Source organism: Notolepis coatsorum (assembly GCF_963971535.1).
Source record: "Notolepis coatsorum genome assembly, chromosome: 9".
NCBI classification, from domain to species: Eukaryota; Metazoa; Chordata; class Actinopteri; order Aulopiformes; family Paralepididae; genus Notolepis; species Notolepis coatsorum.
The window spans coordinates 118,818,009-118,836,847 of record NC_140173.1 but is presented as its reverse complement, the minus strand read 5'-3'; the positions used below and the strand labels follow the sequence as shown (position 1 = coordinate 118,836,847).

The following is an 18,839-nucleotide window of genomic DNA, read 5'->3' as shown; positions in this document are numbered from 1 at the left end:
CACACACACACACACACACACACACACACACACACACACACACACACACACACACACACACACACACACACACATATTTGCATGAGAAGCATGAGTGAGCGTGAAAATGAGGCTTATATCATCATAAGCCCTGACAGACAATGCAGAGTCCATCCCACTTCTCTCCACTGTGATTTAGAGCGCTATCAGTTCCCAGAGCACACAAACAACACACAAACAGAGGAGGAGGACATGTCCAAAATCTCAATATGAAAACTATTTCCAAATATCAAAAGACCAACGTCCTCTCCCGGCACAACGGAAACCTCAACAGTACACGTCTGCTTCTCAAACAAATGGCATTCATTTCCATTCCTATGGCTCCCGGCTACAGGGAGAGTCCTCCCTTGAGCTGTTTTAAAGACAACGACAGCTGGGGGAGGAAGCTGGCTGACTAGCCCCACTGTAAGCCAGGATCTCGCCAGCTAGCCCGGGCGCTAGCTAGCTATCTCCCTCCTCCAGCAGGCGTCCTATGCCAGCTTAGCCCCGCTCCACCACGGGATCCATTTGTCTTTCCGCTGCCTGTTTGGCGGGGGCCTGGATCAGGTGGCTTAGTCGACCCACAGAGCGTCTCTGACAAGCGGGAATGCCGGGCCTGGCGCTCCTTTCCCAGGAGCCAGGTAGACCCTCACTCGCTGACCCTTAACCTCTAGAATACTTCAAGGGGAGCAGAGGTCCTTTTAATAGTCCGGTGACAGGCTAAAGAAGACATAATAGCATTACTGCACTGTGTTGGGGACCGCGGGGGGGGGGGGGGGGGGAACCACTGCGTCCACCTCATGGTATACATAGTCTGGCTTGATATATGGCTCCTCTTGTCTGTGGATTAAGAGCGGCCCACTGCAACTCTCCCTACATGGCCATCAACTCAGGCCCAGAGAATATGGGGATTAGTACCCAGAAAAGGCAGGATCGCGGTTGAACAATAACACATTCCACCTCTTGAGTATCAGAAAAGAAAGTTATATTCAGCCGTGCTCAGGATAAGCAGCTCGGGAAGAGCTTAATTTAAATCTACTCGGGTAATTATCATATCTAATTTTACAAAAAAAAAGAATTGGTTAAGTTAATAGTAGACGATAGTGGAAAGGCTAAACAAAAAGAGGAGAAATTTAAGCTCGAACTCACTGTCACTATACATAGAGGCGTCTTTCCACTGTGCCCCTACGACTTGTGTGTCTTTCTTTGTTTTTCAAAAGTTGACAGTTGAGTTATTCCCATCCTGGAAAGAGAGGGGGGGGGGTGTGTGTGTGTGTGTGTGTGTGTGTGTGTGTGTGTGTGTGTGTGTGTGTGTGTGTGTGTGTGTGTGTGTGTGTGTGTGTGTGTGTGACTAACAACAAGACGCATTGGAACTCTACCACTGGTAGCAATAACACAAGAGTCTGCCCAGCGCACAGTACAGTGAGATGACGGCCCCCCTCACACCACACAGGACAAATACGAGACCATATAAACCACGTGGAAGCGATGTCACAGGCTAGGAGGTTACAATGGTTACCACATAGAGAGATGGATTATTTTCAGCCTGATACCAGGTTGAATATTTACAACGCTATCATGCTAAAATCGGGATCGGAAACATTTGGTGTCTTGATGACATGAAAGCCAAGCAATACGTCAAGGTTTATTGTTTATCGTCGGTTTGTAATATTGTATTCTATGTCATGTTTTTATTATGTGAATCATGATACACAATTTGAATCATGATAGAAATGCAAATTAAGTCGGAATTCTCGTGACACGATTACCGAGACATTTACTGTCAATTGAAAATGAGTTTCAGTTTGATACTATAATCACACTTTCCATTACTATGCAATCCAATGAGAACATTGATTCGATTATCTACCATGCGAGTTCTCATACCTAAGCAAATATTGTGTCAAATAAATAAGTCCTTCTGAATATCTTGACATCTATTTTTTCCCATATCGCCCAGCCCTGGCACCAATGATTGCTTTCATTTGAGTTGGTTTAAAAATGTTAATGGTTTACCCCCAGAGTGCAAGGGTCTGAATGAACTGTGCCGGGCTGGGCTGGGCTGGTCTGAATTAACTGTGCCGGGCTGGGCTGGGCTGGGCTGGGCTGGGCTGGGCTGGGCTGGACTGGGCTGGGCTGGGCTGTGCAGGGCTGGGCCGGGTTAGGCTGGGGGTTAGTGAGAGCGACAGCTGATGGCAGGGTGTGTGCTCTCTGCTGCTCTGGCGAAATGCAGCCGGCCCGTTGCCAAGCACGAGGGGACACACACACTCATAATAACAGCTCCTCTCTGCAGGCATCTTCTTCGCAATCCACCTTTAAAAGCTAGTGTACACTGTGCACTGATGAGTGTACTGGTGCAATGCTGCATTCACTCTCTGCTGTAACACATGCACACATTCTCCGTTTTTATCTCACACGCATGCACACGCACACACACAAACACACAAGGGAATTGCCTAGTGAAAGGCTGAGAGAGATTTATGCAATCTCAATTCACTCCAGGGCTATGGTATGAGAACTAAAAAAATCTATATCAATCTTCAATTATGGAAATGAATTGCAACAGCTTCAAATCCATCACAGCTGCCAAATTGGGGCATCTTTCAAATGTAATTAACCTTACAATTCACTAGGGATGCCCCGATCGATCGGCCAGCGATCGGTATCGGCCGATATTCAGTATAAATATGAGATCAGTGATCTGTGATAATGCTTTATTTTCGCCGATTGATTGATTGATTCGATGCGTATTCGAGCTCAGGGCATGCTGAATGTGATTTATACCAATAGGATCCAGCTGCAGCGCCGGAGAATCCTGGCCGTAGCTGGAGGCTACTCGAGTACACACAGACAGTGGAGCTGTTTGCAGATAGCGAGCATTTTGACTTGTTGCGTGGTGGCGATGTCTCGCAGATAATACAAGTACAAGTCTAATTATATAATATATATATTTTATAAAAAAAAAAATATTATATAAAATATATATATATATTTTTTTTAATCAAAAACGATCGGTATCGGCCGATATGGCTCAAGACGATCGGTGATCGGTATCGGTGGCAAAAAACGTGATCGGGGCATCCCTACAATTCACAGTACAGATCAGAAAATTCCTAGTTTAAAATTATACGTTGCTCTCTCTCCATTTTCTCCAAGTCAGTGGCTCAGAAGGTAGAGCGGTCGCCTGGTAATCGGAAGGTTCCCAGTTCGATTTCGGCTCCTCCTGGCAGCGTGTCGAAGTGCCCTTGCGCAAGACACTTACATTTACATTTACATTTTGTCATTTAGCTGACGCTTTTATCCAAAGCGACTTACAAGTTTTGTACAACAAGACAGCAGGAAGGGTACAACTCTATCAGCTGAGTAACAATGTTCATCAAAGTGTTGAGTGCTATAGTGTTGGTTAGTATATTAGGACAAGTGCATGACAGTAAGGTTTTTTTTTCAGATAATGATTGAAGAAGTGCGTCTTTAGTCGTCGGCGAAAGATTGGACGGGTTTCGGCTGTCCTAACTGTGGTGGGAAGTTCGTTCCACCATTGTGGGGCAAGGACCGAGAATAGGCGACTTCTTTTTGATGACCCTCCCGGAGCTTGGATAGGAGTGGGTCTGAGCCTGGCGGCCAGAGGATGCAGAGCGTATGGGTCTTGAGGGTGTGCAGTTAGAGACCATTGACCGGAGGTAGGCGGGAGCCGTTCCCTTCGCCGCACGATATGCCAGGTTGAGGGCCTTGAAGCGGATTCGAGCGACGATGGGGAGCCAGTGCAGGTCCCTGAGAAGTGGGGTGACATGGGCTGACTTCGGTAGGTTTGATATCAGGCGGGACGCTGCGTTCTGAATGAGTTGAAGGGGCTTAACCCCCTAATTGCTCCTGATGAGCAGGTCGGCACCTTGCATGGTCACCTCTGCCATCAGTGTGTGAATGTGTGAGTGAATGGGTGAATGTGAGGCATAAGTTGTAAAGTGCTTTGGATAAAAGTGCTATACTGTAAATGCAGTTCATTTACCATTTACCTACACTGAGTAAGTGTGAAGTGATGGAGCACTCAGGTACTGTAATACCTTTCGACTCAGTCACTAACCACAGCCTGACAGACAGCCCAGGTTAGACTTTTCATTCACTAACTAACTACAGCCTGACAGACAGCCCAGGTTAGACTTTTCATTCACTAACTAACTACAGCCTGACAGACAGCCCAGGTTAGTCTTTTCATTCGCTAACTACAGCCTGACAGACAGCCCAGGTTAGACTTTTCATTCGCTAACTACAGCCTGACAAGACAGCCCAGGGAGAAAGCGGTCTGAGAGACAGGCTGTCTGAGCCAACATTGTGTAGTCTAAGTAATGTTACAGACTGTTTAAAAATACTTACTCACTCAGTAACGGTTAAAAATATAATTTCAATATGACACCATGTATCAAAGACGCATGTTTACATTGGGTCTGTGCAATTACCCAACCCACGTTGAATTTATTGAAGGGATAGCCCCTCAAGGTGTAGCATCTCATTTTAAAGGGGGTCCAATAGACATAAACACTAAATTATAAAACACATACGGACAAAAACAGCATTACATAACAAACACACACTGCCAATACACAGATACAGACAGCTCCCACCCACACCTCCTGCCCTCAGCTGCTGTAAAGTGACCCTGGTAATAAATCAATTAAGTTACATCAACATAAAGAGAAATTGAAGCAGCTTGTCCTCAGTTTATTATAACTGAAGATTGTATGTACGCACAAATTAAAAGCATAAACAGGGTGTTTTAAGGTGAGAAAATAAAGATGTCCTAAAGCAGCGGATATATCTCAGAAAAAAGAGGACGGTTATTCCAGTCGGAGGGAGCTTTGTATTGGAATGACCTGCATCCGACTTCGGACAAAGACAAAGGGGTATTTTATCTGTTTGAGTGGATAAGAAGATCTACATGGGGAACCAAAAACTGTTTAAAATAGGAAGGACAGTTAGAATAAACACAGTTGCGGTCTCGACTCCCGGAGTCAGCATTGCCTTGGCTTGGGCTGATCGCTATACTAACTCGTTTGGCTGGGTTAGGGGGAGGGAAGCCGTGGGTGGAAAACTGGCGTTGTGGACAGTGACGCCTACAGGTCAGGTCTGGGCGCTTGCTCAGCGGAGGCAGGACTTGAGGAAGGCAGCGTGACCTCCCACGCGTTACACTTCACCAATGAGAGCCCTCGCTGCCAGGTGAGAAGAGAGCCACTGGCTGTCGCCGCACGTGTTGGAGGAAGTGTGCGGATACTTCAGGGTTCCCTTGTACCGACCAGTAGGAGAACATGCGCACAACAACCAGGTAGGGGAGGGGGGGGGGGGGAAATTGGCACAACGACTAAATTGGGACGGGGAGAAAACAGAGAAAAATCGGAGAAAGAGAGATACAAAAAAAATAAAAAATAATAATAAACACAGTTGAAGATGAACTGAAGCCAGTGAAATCTTCGGCTGCAGCCAATTAAATGATTCATACATGAAACAATGATGAGTTCTATATGGACACCTCAAAACAAATCTACATAGAGAATTATATACAACATTAAGGGGCCTGAGATGAGTATCAGAGGTGTTCCGATAGACAATGTCAGCACAATAAATAAGTATCATCTGAGAAATTATTATTTTTCTGACTTGAAATGTAAAATAATGAATTGAGTGATAAAGTGAACTCAGACAGCCATATGTTATTTTTTCTTTTTACAATAAATTCAACATGGGGCTTAAAATGAGAGATCAGGGTGAATGAAGATATTTGAACAAATCACTTTTCACAAGGGGTGACCCAAAATTCAAAATAATATGCAAGTCAAAGGCATATGAATGACTGTGTTGTGTACCAAACACCATGCTGCAGCAGGACATCTTCCTATTCAATACAAGTTTGTTTATATATGAGTATATCAGAGTTATATATCACAGTTAGATATCAAGAGTTAGATATCATGTTTATTCGGTTTAATGTGGTCGATTTTTTATTTTTTTTGTGTTGTTTCTTTTTGTCTTGTTATTACTTTTCATTAAATTTTTTGGATTCGTTTTTATTTTTTATTTTTATTTATTTTTTGAATTTTTCTTTTGTGTTTTTTGTTCCGTCTTCCCCCCATGTGGGGGGGTGTCATTGTAGTCTGGATGTTAGTGGTCTAGGTGTGTGTGATGTCCTTCAGGACCGACCCATGTCAATTCACAAGTTATGTCATCATGAATTTGTATTGTCCTGAAGTCCTGTGTGTGCAAAAAGAAAAAAGAAAACTCAATAAAGTATAAGTCATAAAAAGAGTTAGATATCAGAGTTATATATCAAAGTTATATATCAAAGTTATATATCAATATCAGAGTTAGAGGTGTAAATAACAGTGTCATAACAGAAGGAGGTAGTGATCAACCATACCAACAGCCTTGGGAAGAGTGATAAAGAACTGCACCTGTGAGTTGGCCTTCATGAAAGGATGAGGATCCTTTTAACTGACATGCTGTATAGCATGAAAAACCGTAGTAGGCAATATTTTTCTAAAGGAAAATGAACCATTTAGAAGTAATAAAGTTTGAGGAACCAACATGAAAGTCAGACCCGAATGTAGATCTATTGACGAGCTTTGTATGCATTACATAAAGCTCTATAACCAACGGCCACAGATTCTGAGGGTCAAGTCAAAACCTGTCCTAACCAATTATTGCAAGTTTGCATTGTGTTTTCGAAGGGATCAACAGAAAGCTCAAAGAGTCTCGACAAAGATCGTTGGGGTGAAAACAGAAGTCGCTGCTGAAATACAGTATAAAATTACTGCTGGCGGATTTAATAGGGTCATTTTATACTATATTTCAGCAGCGGCTTGTGTTTTCACCCCAACGATCTTTGAGTTTCTGTTGACTTGATCCCTTCAAAAACACAATGCAAACTTAACCCTCGGAATCTGCAGCAGTTCGTTAGAGCTTTGTATCCTGTATGCAATGCATACAAAGCTTGTCAATAGAACTGCATCGTCTCGGTATAGAAAAAACTTAACAGACATTGCATCAGTGTGTCCACATTTTGCATAGGCGATATATCCATGACCACAAAAGGGGAATGCCACCCATTTAAAGAATTCACATATGTTCTTCCTGTGCCCCGGGACGCGTCTATGCTTTTACCAACGCGTTCGTGTTTCCGGGTTCCCGTTTTGCGCTCTGATTGGCCAGGTCATGTGACATGTGCGCCAATCGTGGGACGGCAAGTTCTGCGCCTATTTCCGGGTCGAACAGCCTACCAACAAACTACCTAACGCCTAGTGTATCACTGGTTAAGCTTAGGTGACTCTTTCGCAGTTGGTTAAGGTTAGAGTTTGGAATCAGGGCAGGCGTTCTATCGCCCTGCTCTAAGACAAACTCTAACCTTAACCAACTTCGAAAGAGTGCCTAAGCTTAACCAGTGTAGAAACTTGCGGTCCCACGATTGGGCGTACATGTCACATGACCTGGCCAATCAGAGACGCGGAAACACGAACGCGTTGATAAAAGCAATCAGGCCCCCGGGACAGTTCAGTCATATGCTCTTCCTGTGCCCCAGGACAGTTCAGTCCTCTTCCTGTGCCCCAGGACAGTTCAGTCCTCTTCCTGTGCCCCGGGACAGTTCAGTCATATGCTCTTCCTGTGCCCCGGGACAGTTCAGTCCTCTTCCTGTGCCCCAGGACAGTTCAGTCCTCTTCCTGTGCCCCAGGACAGTTCAGTCCTCTTCCTGTTCAGTCCTCTTCCTGTGCCCCGGGACAGTTCAGTCCTCTTCCTGTGCCCCAGGACAGTTCAGTCCTCTTCCTGTGCCCCGGGACAGTTCAGTCCTCTTCCTGTTCAGTCCTCTTCCTGTGCCCCGGGACAGTTCAGTCCTCTTCCTGTGCCCCGGGACAGTTCAGTCCTCTTCCTGTTCAGTCCTCTTCCTGTTCAGTCCTCTTCCTGTTCAGTCCTCTTCCTGTGCCCCGGGACAGTTCAGTCCTCTTCCTGTTCAGTCCTCTTCCTGTTCAGTCCTCTTCCTGTTCAGTCCTCTTCCTGTGCCCCAGGACAGTTCAGTCCTCTTCCTGTTCAGTCCTCTTCCTGTGCCCCAGGACAGTTCAGTCCTCTTCCTGTTCAGTCCTCTTCCTGTTCAGTCCTCTTCCTGTTCAGTCCTCTTCCTGTGCCCCAGGACAGTTCAGTCCTCTTCCTGTTCAGTCCTCTTCCTGTGCCCCAGGACAGTTCAGTCCTCTTCCTGTGCCCCAGGACAGTTCAGTCCTCTTCCTGTTCAGTCCTCTTCCTGTGCCCCAGGACAGTTCAGTCCTCTTCCTGTTCAGTCCTCTTCCTGTGCCCCGGGACAGTTCAGTCCTCTTCCTGTGCCCCAGGACAGTTCAGTCCTCTTCCTGTGCCCCAGGACAGTTCAGTCCTCTTCCTGTGCCCCGGGACAGTTCAGTCCTCTTCCTGTGCCCCAGGACAGTTCAGTCCTCTTCCTGTGCCCCAGGACAGTTCAGTCCTCTTCCTGTGCCCCGGGACAGTTCAGTCCTCTTCCTGTGCCCCGGGACAGTTCAGTCCTCTTCCTGTGCCCCGGGACAGTTCAGTCCTCTTCCTGTTCAGTCCTCTTCCTGTGCCCCGGGACAGTTCAGTCCTCTTCCTGTTCAGTCCTCTTCCTGTGCCCCGGGACAGTTCAGTCCTCTTCCTGTGCCCCGGGACAGTTCAGTCCTCTTCCTGTTCAGTCCTCTTCCTGTGCCCCAGGACAGTTCAGTCCTCTTCCTGTGCCCCGACTGTGTCATGACAAACTAATAAAAAAATCGCGATTTACCCGGTGGCTACATCAACACACAGTGACTATGCATCATTGTTTACAATGAATGGAAATCGCGATTTTTTTATTAGTTTGTCATGACAAACCAATTACATAATCCAACATATGTGTAAAGGCACAACATATTCCAGTTAACGGTATATTTTTTCAATGATTCGTTACGGCGCAATCAATACTTCCATGCGTTCGGGACCTCCATGTTTTGGGGGTATTCATCAGAAAAATCTGATCCAGGATTCGGCTCCCATCAGTCGGGCAAGAACTGCGGGTTTTCAGCCTCTCTCCTCTCTCCTGGAGCTTAAGGGGGAGCCGCGCTCGGCCAATCAGAGAAACGCGGAAGGCACTCGGCCAATCAGAGAAACGCGGAAGCGCATGTTGGTTGCCTAAAGTGTTCACGCCCCCGGGACAGTTCAGTCCTCTTCCTGTGCCCCGGGACAGCTCAGTCAGTAGTGAACACGCACTACTCTCTCCTTTTTTTTTATCCACTTTTTCTCCCATTTTCTATATATTTTCTCCCATCCCAATTTCGTATCATCCAATTCAACCCTCCCCTGTCACAAACGCTGTTTCTTGCCTCCCACAAGCCGGCTGCAATGTGGACTAAGTCATACATAGCACAAGTCCCCTCCGGTACTTGAGGTAACAGCAGTCGCATCTTTTGACCTGCGCAGCTCGATCTCTCAGTGGCGAGGAGTAACGCGTGGGAGGCTCACGCTGCCCCCGACACTTCCTGATTCTACTGCGCAGGCGCACCAACCGACCTGTAGGAGTCGCTGTCCACAACGCCCGATCCCCACCCATCAGTTTCCCACCCCCTAATACGGCCAATGTGTATTAGTACGGACGACCAGCTAAACTGAAAGCAAATGTGGAGCGCTGGGCTCGAACAGGCGAGCCCAGCGTCTCCAGATTTTGTGGTGAGCGCCTTGCCCACTACGCCACGTAGCCGCCCACGCACTACTCTCTCCTAAAGCTAGAAATCAGAGAGGGGCTCTGACTTTATGAGGCCATAATATATATATATCTGTGAGCTCTTGCACACAAATTAGATTCTAATTATTTTAGACCTTCTAACAATGCTAGAATATAAACCTAATTTGGGTGTAAGGGCTCACACAAACATTGTATGGCCTCATAAAATCAGAGCCTCAGATCTTACATCCCAGTTACATCTGTGATTGAAGGGTTCATTCTCTGATCTCTAGCTTTGGGAGAGAGTTGTGCGTGTTCACTACTGACTGAACTGTCCTGTGGCACAGAAAGAACATATGGGGATTCTTAGAATGGGCAGCATTCTCCTTTAAGGAAAGGTCATAACATTTCATTGCAGGGGTTAAAAAGTATCAAAACGAATCAAATTGACCCTTAGCAAAGGTAACGGTTCTCTGCAACAGTCTGGCCTTCCATGACAGGAACCAGCAGCCAACACACATCTAAACTCTCATTAGCCACAAGCCAGCCAGCACCAAGTAGTGCAACTCAGCAAGACTAGACAGCTACGGGAAGGAAAAATAGGACAGGCTTACTAACCAGGCCACCCAGAAAAACAGTGTATCCTACACTTCAGCTAAATGAATGTCCGTCCCGGACTCAACATTTAGGTCAGCTATGCATATGCATTATCGTTGTCTTGATAGAGGTCTCTCTCGTTCAGTGCAAAACACCTTCCTCAGAAGGTGTGAGGAGTCTATGTATATCACAGTCAAAATATAAATACATACATTTTTTATAAACGTCAGGAAGAAAACGGTTTCCCCTAAGAAAGATGGGTGGCACTGGCAGCTAATGCTTCTAATGCATCTTCTGAGAGGCTACCATGTGCAAAACAATGTTTGTTGACTCATACTGCTACAGTACATAATTCAACCTGATGTGTAGCTTTGAGGTTAGGAATATCCGTCAGTCAAGAAATACAAAGTACATCTGCTTGGGTCAACATCATAGAGGTGCCCTGGGGTTGTTGTACTGTTGTGTACTCTACTGTTGTGTTCTGTACTGTTCTCATGCATCAGGATGCCCCACATTCTACAAACGTAAGAGGTTTCGTCAGAGTGTAACTTTACTGTAGTCACGGGACACTTCTAAACCTCTAGTGAAAGGTGCTCTGAAAGTGCACTCATATATTGGTGTAAAAAAAAATAAAGAAAATGTAAAAAGAATATAAAATCTTAAAACACTCAGCGAGGTGTCCTGGTAACAGTATTGTGTCATCGTGTAACATCCTGTAACCATCAGCAATGACCCCGAGAGTGACTTCTCAGCTGCCACTCGTCACCTCATTCCGGGTTAAGAATTCCCGGGTTATTATTATAAGAAGTAAATTCCGATCATCTTGAGCAACGTCGCTGGGCATTATGTCCTTGCCTTCTGTCTTTGATCTTGTATTTGTATTTATTTATTAACACAGAGTTAAACAAAAGTTTAAAAAAAATGTAATACATAATAACCATATTGTGAAGGAGAAGTTAGAAGCCTAGAGGCATATCGAGAACTTCCCCTGTTTTGTCAAATCAAAACATACAAAAATATACATATTAACACAAACATACATACACACAGTACATACATGCATATACTGTGTATACTGCGTACATAATAATACATAACCACCCACCCACCTGCCTACAAACCTACCCACCCACATAACCAAATGCATACCTACATGTATGACCTATTTATCTATCTACTACTTTTGGATATGAGAATTTTTTTGTAGTTTACTTTAAAAATAAGCAGAGATGGAGATTTCCTCAGCATAGGATCAGCTGCATTCCAAAGATTGGGCCCTCTATACCTCACTGAGAACTGCCTAAGAGAAGTACCAGAATAAGGTATATTATGCAGGTCCCTGGACTGACGTGTAACATATGAATGAACATCCGAATTAAAAGAAAAAAAAAACTATTAAAACCATTTGTTAGATTGTGATGATCATAAATGCATTTGTACACAAATATACATATCTGTAAAGAATTAACCTCAGACAGTCAGAATGTTTAGTTTCTTGAAAACAGGAGCAGATGGTTCAAATCGATCTGAGAGGGTTGCCACTGCCAGTCTAACAAATCTTTTTTGAAGTAAAATATTTTTTTGAAGATGAGATGAATGAGTGCTTTGATTTGATTGAGTGCTAGCCCAAAAACAACTTCTATTTATCAATAAACACACCTTCCTAATTATACCTACTGACTTCATTGCTTTTTACAAACATGATCAATGTGTTTTTTCCAATTGAGTTTATCATCAACTAAGATCCCTAAAAACGTTGTTGAAGTTACTTGTTTGATTTCAGTGTCACTGATTAATGGCTTTGCCTCCTTTTTCGAATAACTTTTACCTTTATTACAAAATACAATAAAATTAGATTTTTCTACATTTAACGATAGCTTATTAGTCTGGAACCAATCTGAGACACAAGATAAACCATCATTGGCTTCCCTAATTAATACTGCAAAATTCTCATGTGACATTATAATGTTGGTGTCATCAGCAAACAAGATCGAGAATACTCTAGGAGATACCCAAGCAAAATCATTTATATAAATCAAAAATAAAAGGGGGCCAAGTATAGAGCCCTGAGGAACCCCACAGACTAGCTTTGCCCTGTCAGAGTCATCGCTATTAATGGAAACAAACTGTTCCCTATTATAAAGATAGTCACTGAGCCATTTAATCACGTCGCCAGCCAAACCATACCTCTGAAGCTTTGATTTAAGTATTTTATGGTCCACAGTATCAAAAGCTTTGGATAAATCCAGAAAATTGCTTATTGTCAACTACTCACCCTCCACTTTCCACCTCCCCCACAGGTTTCATTTTCTCACCCCGGATCTCCCAGGGCCGGGTATCGCCGAAAGTAAAGCTCCCCCTGCAGCTATGCGATCCCGGTCTAACGGCATCATCATGCCAACTTGAGCCTCGCTGGTCAGCTGAATGTACCGCAGATCCGGTTTCCCTCCTTAATAATACTCCTAACAAGCCTTTTCCCTCCACAGCAGAGGTGTCGCCCACCCTCTCAAAGTCTCTCAAAGTCACCCAGGAGGATGACCCATGCCACTAGGACACGGAGTGGAGAGAGGAAGCCCTCATTACACACACATTACTATCACAGGTTATCCTCATTTGGGGGGTAACCAGATCCAGCCAGATCCACACCAGCGGTCACAAGATGGACACCTCATAATTTTATTTGCGGGGTTATTTTCATCAAGCTCTTAGCGAAATGCTGGGGCATATGAGGGCTGCCATATGGTTTGATGCCATTTCTGATTACGGGATTTATGGGCGTTGTGAAGTGACAGCCGTCTAAATAGCACACTAGGAAGAATTATCTCTTGGTCTAAATGAGGTCCATTTATGATGGACTTTGGCATTTGATTACATCCAGACTGGTGGTTATAGCTCTGCAGAGACCCCACAGCTCATTGTGTTGTGAGTCTTATGAACTGACGGCCTGGGTGTTTCAGCAGGGCAGTCTATGGGAGGCCAAACTATTGAAAAGCTGAACCAAACAGGACACCACCTATCCAGCCACTGCCAGTTACCAAAAACCACCCAGTGGACATTGTGCACGACCCAGTTGACAGTGCGCCATCCAGCCGGCTAGCTACAGAGCGACCCAATTGGACATTGTGCTCTACCCAGCGGGATAGCACAGATTGGATAGAACTTCACTTACCTACATCATTTAGGTAAAGAAGAAGTAGATTGTGTTGAGTTGTTTTTGTTGTGGTGTGTTTTTTGTGTGTTACTCTTACACATCATGGATCAATACTCTTGCAATTGATTGACTAGAGATAGAGTGTAGGATATATTTGTTTATAATCCCTAATGGAGACAATTTCCGCCTGCCCACCCCCCCCCCCCCCCCCCCCCCTTGTGGACAACTGGTCCATCAAGATAAAAAAAATATGGATTTAATAGTCTATCAATTGCAAGAATAGTGACCCATGATGTGTAACAACAACAACAACAACAACAACAACAACAACAACAACAACAACAACAACAACGCAAAACAATCTACTTCCACTTTCATTAAATTATGAGTGAAGCTCTGTCCAATCTGAGCTATACCCGGCTCGGTAGTGTGCGATGTAGAATTGGACATTGCGCACTACCCGGCCATGTGGCCCGCACCCGTCAACTGGGTCACACGTGATGTCCACTGGGTGACAGCGCAGGGTGACTGGATAGGTGGCGTATGGCTAGGTGGCGTATGGCTAGGTGGCGTACGGCTAGGTGGCGCGCGTTGTCAACTGGGTCATGTGCAATGTCCACTGGGTGACAGCGCAGGGTGACTGGATAGGTGGCGTATGGCTAGGTGGCGTATGGCTAGGTTAGCATACGGCTAGGTGGCGCGCGTTGTCAACTGGGTCATGTGCAATGTCCACTGGGTGGCAGTGCAGGATGACTGGATAGGTGGTGTCTGGTAACTGGCTGGATAGGTGGCGTCTTGTTTGGTTAGGCTTTTGAATAGTTGGGCCTCCCATACTATGACCTGGGCTGCAGAGGACCAGCACCAGGGACATGACATGTCCCATTTTAATTAGAAACCATCTAAGTCGATATCAAGGGTGAGGAAGACCTCTCACTCTCTCGCTGTCTGTCTGTCTCTCTCGCCTTCTCTCTCTCCCTCTCTGTCTGTCCGTCTATCCGTCTGTCTGTTTGTCTCTCTCTCTCTGCTATTCTCTCTTCATTTCTCTCTTCATATCCCCATTCTCTCTAAATATAGCAGTAACCAGATTGGCAGTAAATAATGCAATAATGCCAGCCTGACATCTTACTGGATTTACATATCATCTCAAAACGTGTTTAACAGAGCATAAAACAAAGGCAAAAAGCATATCTAAGAGAATATGAAATGATGTTCTGCACACCTTGAATATTAATGTTTGTCTATAAGTCTGGCTGTAACAGAGGAGTGCTCAGTCATAACAGTCAGGCTTTAAACCTGTGAATCACCTACTGTATGATTCATTCCCTGTGTGGGCCATGTACAAAAAAAGCGAGGGGGGAACATCCTTGTATCGCCAAATGTAGATGAGCCATGCAAGACAGGTAGCCTTCATCACTCTGCATATGAATATCAAATGTAGATGAGCCATGCAGACATGTAGCCTTCATCACTCTGCATATGAATATCAAATGTAGATGAGCCATGCAGACATGTAGCCTTCATCACAACTGTAAATTGGAGTGTGTATGTGTGTGTGTGTGTGGGGGGGGGGGGGGGGGGGGGGTCCATCCAGAAAAGAAGAAATTCCTTTCTGAATGGTTGTGAGAAGAACATAGGCCTCTAGGGGCATCATATTGCAGATATGTTGCAGAGTATGAAAGGGAATTCCTTGATGTCTTTACATGAGATATCCCAGCAGACTTAATTAGGTCTCAGTGGGTGAATTGTGTACGATATGTTCCTATTTTTATTTTTAAGTTATGGACCGACTATTGCATGGAGGAATCTTGATGTTCATTTTTGCTATAGGGATGAAGGATTATATTTCATCTCATCCAATCCACCCCCCTCATGCAAGGGTGGCAAGGAGATGACAAATACATGTTCATATCAGGGGAATGCATTCATTATGAATTACTGAACAAGTTATGTCTATGTGGTTAAACTGGATAAACTGGTTACATGTTTGTGAGAATAAAAAATAGGTGTTTTGTTCCCACTCTCACATTTTGCAGGCCTGACAGACAGTGCACAGATGAATCCAGCAGCTCAGGTAGTGGTGAGTCACTTTGCACAGTGCAATGTAACGCAACAAGAAGTGGGCTCGGGCCGATGTGTCATAATTGTAAATAATACAAGTGTATCTGTGAACAGATTGTTGGGGGTGTAATAAGCAGCATCTCTACACTGTATGCTGTGATACGCGGCATAACACACACATATAATCATCAGTCAACAGACAACAACTGATTGCATTACTGTACCTTGCTTTTGACCTTGCAATGGCAGCAAACAGTCCAGAGATATTGGAGGGTCCTCCACAGCAGGATGATGAAGAGACCCCCGAAAAACGTCACCATGGAGGACGCGAGGAATGCCCACCACATGCGCTGTCCATTATTGTCGCAGGGCACCTCTGACGAGAACGGGATGACCACGTCTTCCATCTTGGATATAAAGATCGAAGAGTCCGGATTTATATTATTATTGATATTATTAGTCCTCATAGAGGGAACGGTGCCATCCGGCTCAGCTAGCATCGGGGAGCCTCGGAGAGTCCGTGCAGCCAGCGTCCCCAGCCCCACTCACCACCAGCCATATTGCTTGAAAAGAAAACCCCCTCTTCGCTGTAGATTATTCTCACCCACCCTATATGTAGTCTGTTTCTTTATTATTTCACTTGCCTATGAATTGGTTTCCGTGACAGTGGAATACACCGCACGCGTGACCAGCTGGTCCAGAATAACGGGTCGGTGGCCCTTTGAGAGAGGCATTTAAATCCGCAATAATAATAATAACGAAGGTTGAGCGCTTCTCATTTCGAGGGGTTCTCCGCGTCTATCGGGCCAAATCAAATGCCACCATGGCCAATAATGTATGGTCTCGTTTGCAGCCGTCGTGACTGCCAATATTATATTTCGGATTGTGATCAACAACGACAGCGGAAATAATTACTGTAGCCTGTTCTCAGGGATCCAACCTCTCTCTCTCTCTCTCTCTCTAGTCGTCTTCCATCAAGGGAGCCGCCTGTCGATGAACGGTCCGGACAGGCGAATCGATTTCACTTTCTTCGGCGTCAATCTAATCGATAGCAGCCCCGATCGAAAGGTTTTTCAACGAAACAACTAGTAAATCTCAAAGTCTATAAATGGTCACCGCGGTGTAGTGAAGCCTTTATGATCTTGCGGGCGTTTTCCTTTCACATTCTGCGTACAATGAAGACGAGCGTTCGGGTGAGTGAGTGTCGCTGTCCCTCCACTCGGTCCCTGCAGAGCGGCCAGCTGATCGCGCCTGTCAGGAGTAGGGTATATCTGCAGAGCGGCCAGCTGAACGCGCCTGTCAGAGGCGCTCCAGAGAAGCCAGGGAGATTTACAGGTAGGGGGGGCGGGGCTTAGCGCTAATAATAAAGATAGACAGAGAGGGGCAGTAATATCGCGCGGATATTTATTCCAAGTAAGTAACTAGTCTTTGCTTGGGGGCAAAGCGTAGGTTAACATTGCGCCCTTGCCGCGCGTCTTTATCCTCCACGCGATGACGCACGTCGCCGACTTGAATAATGCATAGGCGTTTATAGTGTGCATCCCATTTCATTTAGCCTACCGAGTTTGCGTCTCCACGGCTCCGCATCGGTGCTGGTGGATGGCTCGGACTTCACCCTTGGTTTCCAGACGGCTAGCCCCTTTCGTGACTGCGATGTGATTCCACAGACAGCAACAGTTATGAACTTGAGACTTGAGAACTTTGATTACACACACACACAATGATGGAGTGTTCCTGTTGTGTGACTGCAGATGGATCACATTCACATTCACCCTCTGAAAACACCTGTGATCAATGTCCTTACAACCCAACAGCCCGTCAATTACACATAAGACACTGTCGGGGGCAAAAAAACAAGGTTGGGCCGATGATGATGACGACGAGGAGGAACTAGCAGTTGTTTATGGTCGGACATGGGTGTTTCCCCAACCAATCTATTGGTCAAGACAGTCAATCCCAAAGTAGACTGGAGAAACAAACAGCTGGCTTCAGGGCCCCGAATAACCACTGACCTCAGAGAGCAAAGGCAGGTGCAGGACATCTGTGCCACAAGGCTCCAGACTTCTTGGAGGTCGCGGCGCAATAAACTGTGAGTGACCTCCTGTCTCGTCACTTCTCTGGATGCTCCGCTTCGGTCAAAAGATTTATTTCCCCTTATGGTTCCCTTTCAAATTCATCTTCTTTAATAATCCTATAGGGGGCCCAATGGCCAAGAGCAGGTCACCAAATCTAAACATACTGTACAATATGAGCTGCACTATACAATGTTTTATGAGACCTTTAATCATTTTAAAATATCAAGAGTCACACTGTCAGAGTCAGACATTACGTGATAAATGTCCCATAGTCCCCCAAGCAAGCGAGCACATTTAGCATGAATTGTAGTGTTATGACACAGGGCCGAGTATACGTAGAGCGTCTGGAAAGAAAACATGCATACAGTTTTAAGTGAGGTGTTAAGAAGATGTATAATTTATGTGAACTACATGATGGTGATTTATTAACCAAGCAATATTATTGCTTCAACAGGAATAGCTGCTGTAACCAATCTTCGACCTGGGGGGAGCGGGCAGTAACATTCTGGAGACAAGCCTATCTAGCAAATATACAGCTTTGGAGAAATGAATGTCTATGCATGCATTTTGATTGACCAATTTCCCATGGTGATGCTGCAAATCATTATTAACTATCCTCTGATGCAGGCACGTGCACACATAGAGGCCAAGGGGTGCCTGAGCACCTGCCTTTTTGAGCCTCATCAAAAAAGTGCCCTTTTTGAAAAAAAATAAAAAATGTTTTTTTTTTTTTTTTTTACCATTACGCATATAGACTGCCCTTCCAACTGAAAAATGTCAGGATAGAATCAAAATATTAGGTAAAGAGAGAGAGATGCCCCATATTCCATTGTCATTTGCACGGCCTCCTCACCGTGCCTCTCCGCGGACCTATATATTTTATGCATAGCGTGGGTAATGATGATGATGATGATAGAACCCGCTGTTGAATGCTGGTATTACACTCATTGAGGGACACGAAGAAGTCAAGTCCGATGGGATTTGGGAATCTCAAATACAAATCGGGATTGGAATAAAAAATGCATTTATATTAAACAATACAGAATATACAGCACTTCTTGGGGTCTGTAGGGTAAGCACTTATTCCCTCCCCCCTGAACATTTATGGAGATGTATGGGCCTTTTAAGTCAGTGATAAAAGTGTCTTTCAAGGATAAGTGAGCTCCTGCACTGATTATTATAGTTCAATATTCAATATTTGATCACCAAAACCCCCCAAAAAGCATAAAAA

General features: G+C 45.0%; 1 protein-coding gene across 1 annotated transcript in view; it reads right to left on the bottom strand.

The window, feature by feature from the left end:
- Positions 1-16,033, bottom strand: part of LOC311234938 (calcium-activated potassium channel subunit alpha-1a-like) — a gene marked incomplete at both ends in the record, with an annotated part of 336,543 nt that extends 320,510 nt beyond the window's left edge. Inside the window, one exon of the mRNA XM_084322217.1 lies at positions 15,758-16,033. Within this exon, the coding sequence (XP_084178343.1) occupies positions 15,758-16,033 (276 nt within the window). The remainder of the gene's footprint in view (positions 1-15,757) is intronic.
- Between the last annotated feature and the right edge of the window lie 2,806 nt (positions 16,034-18,839).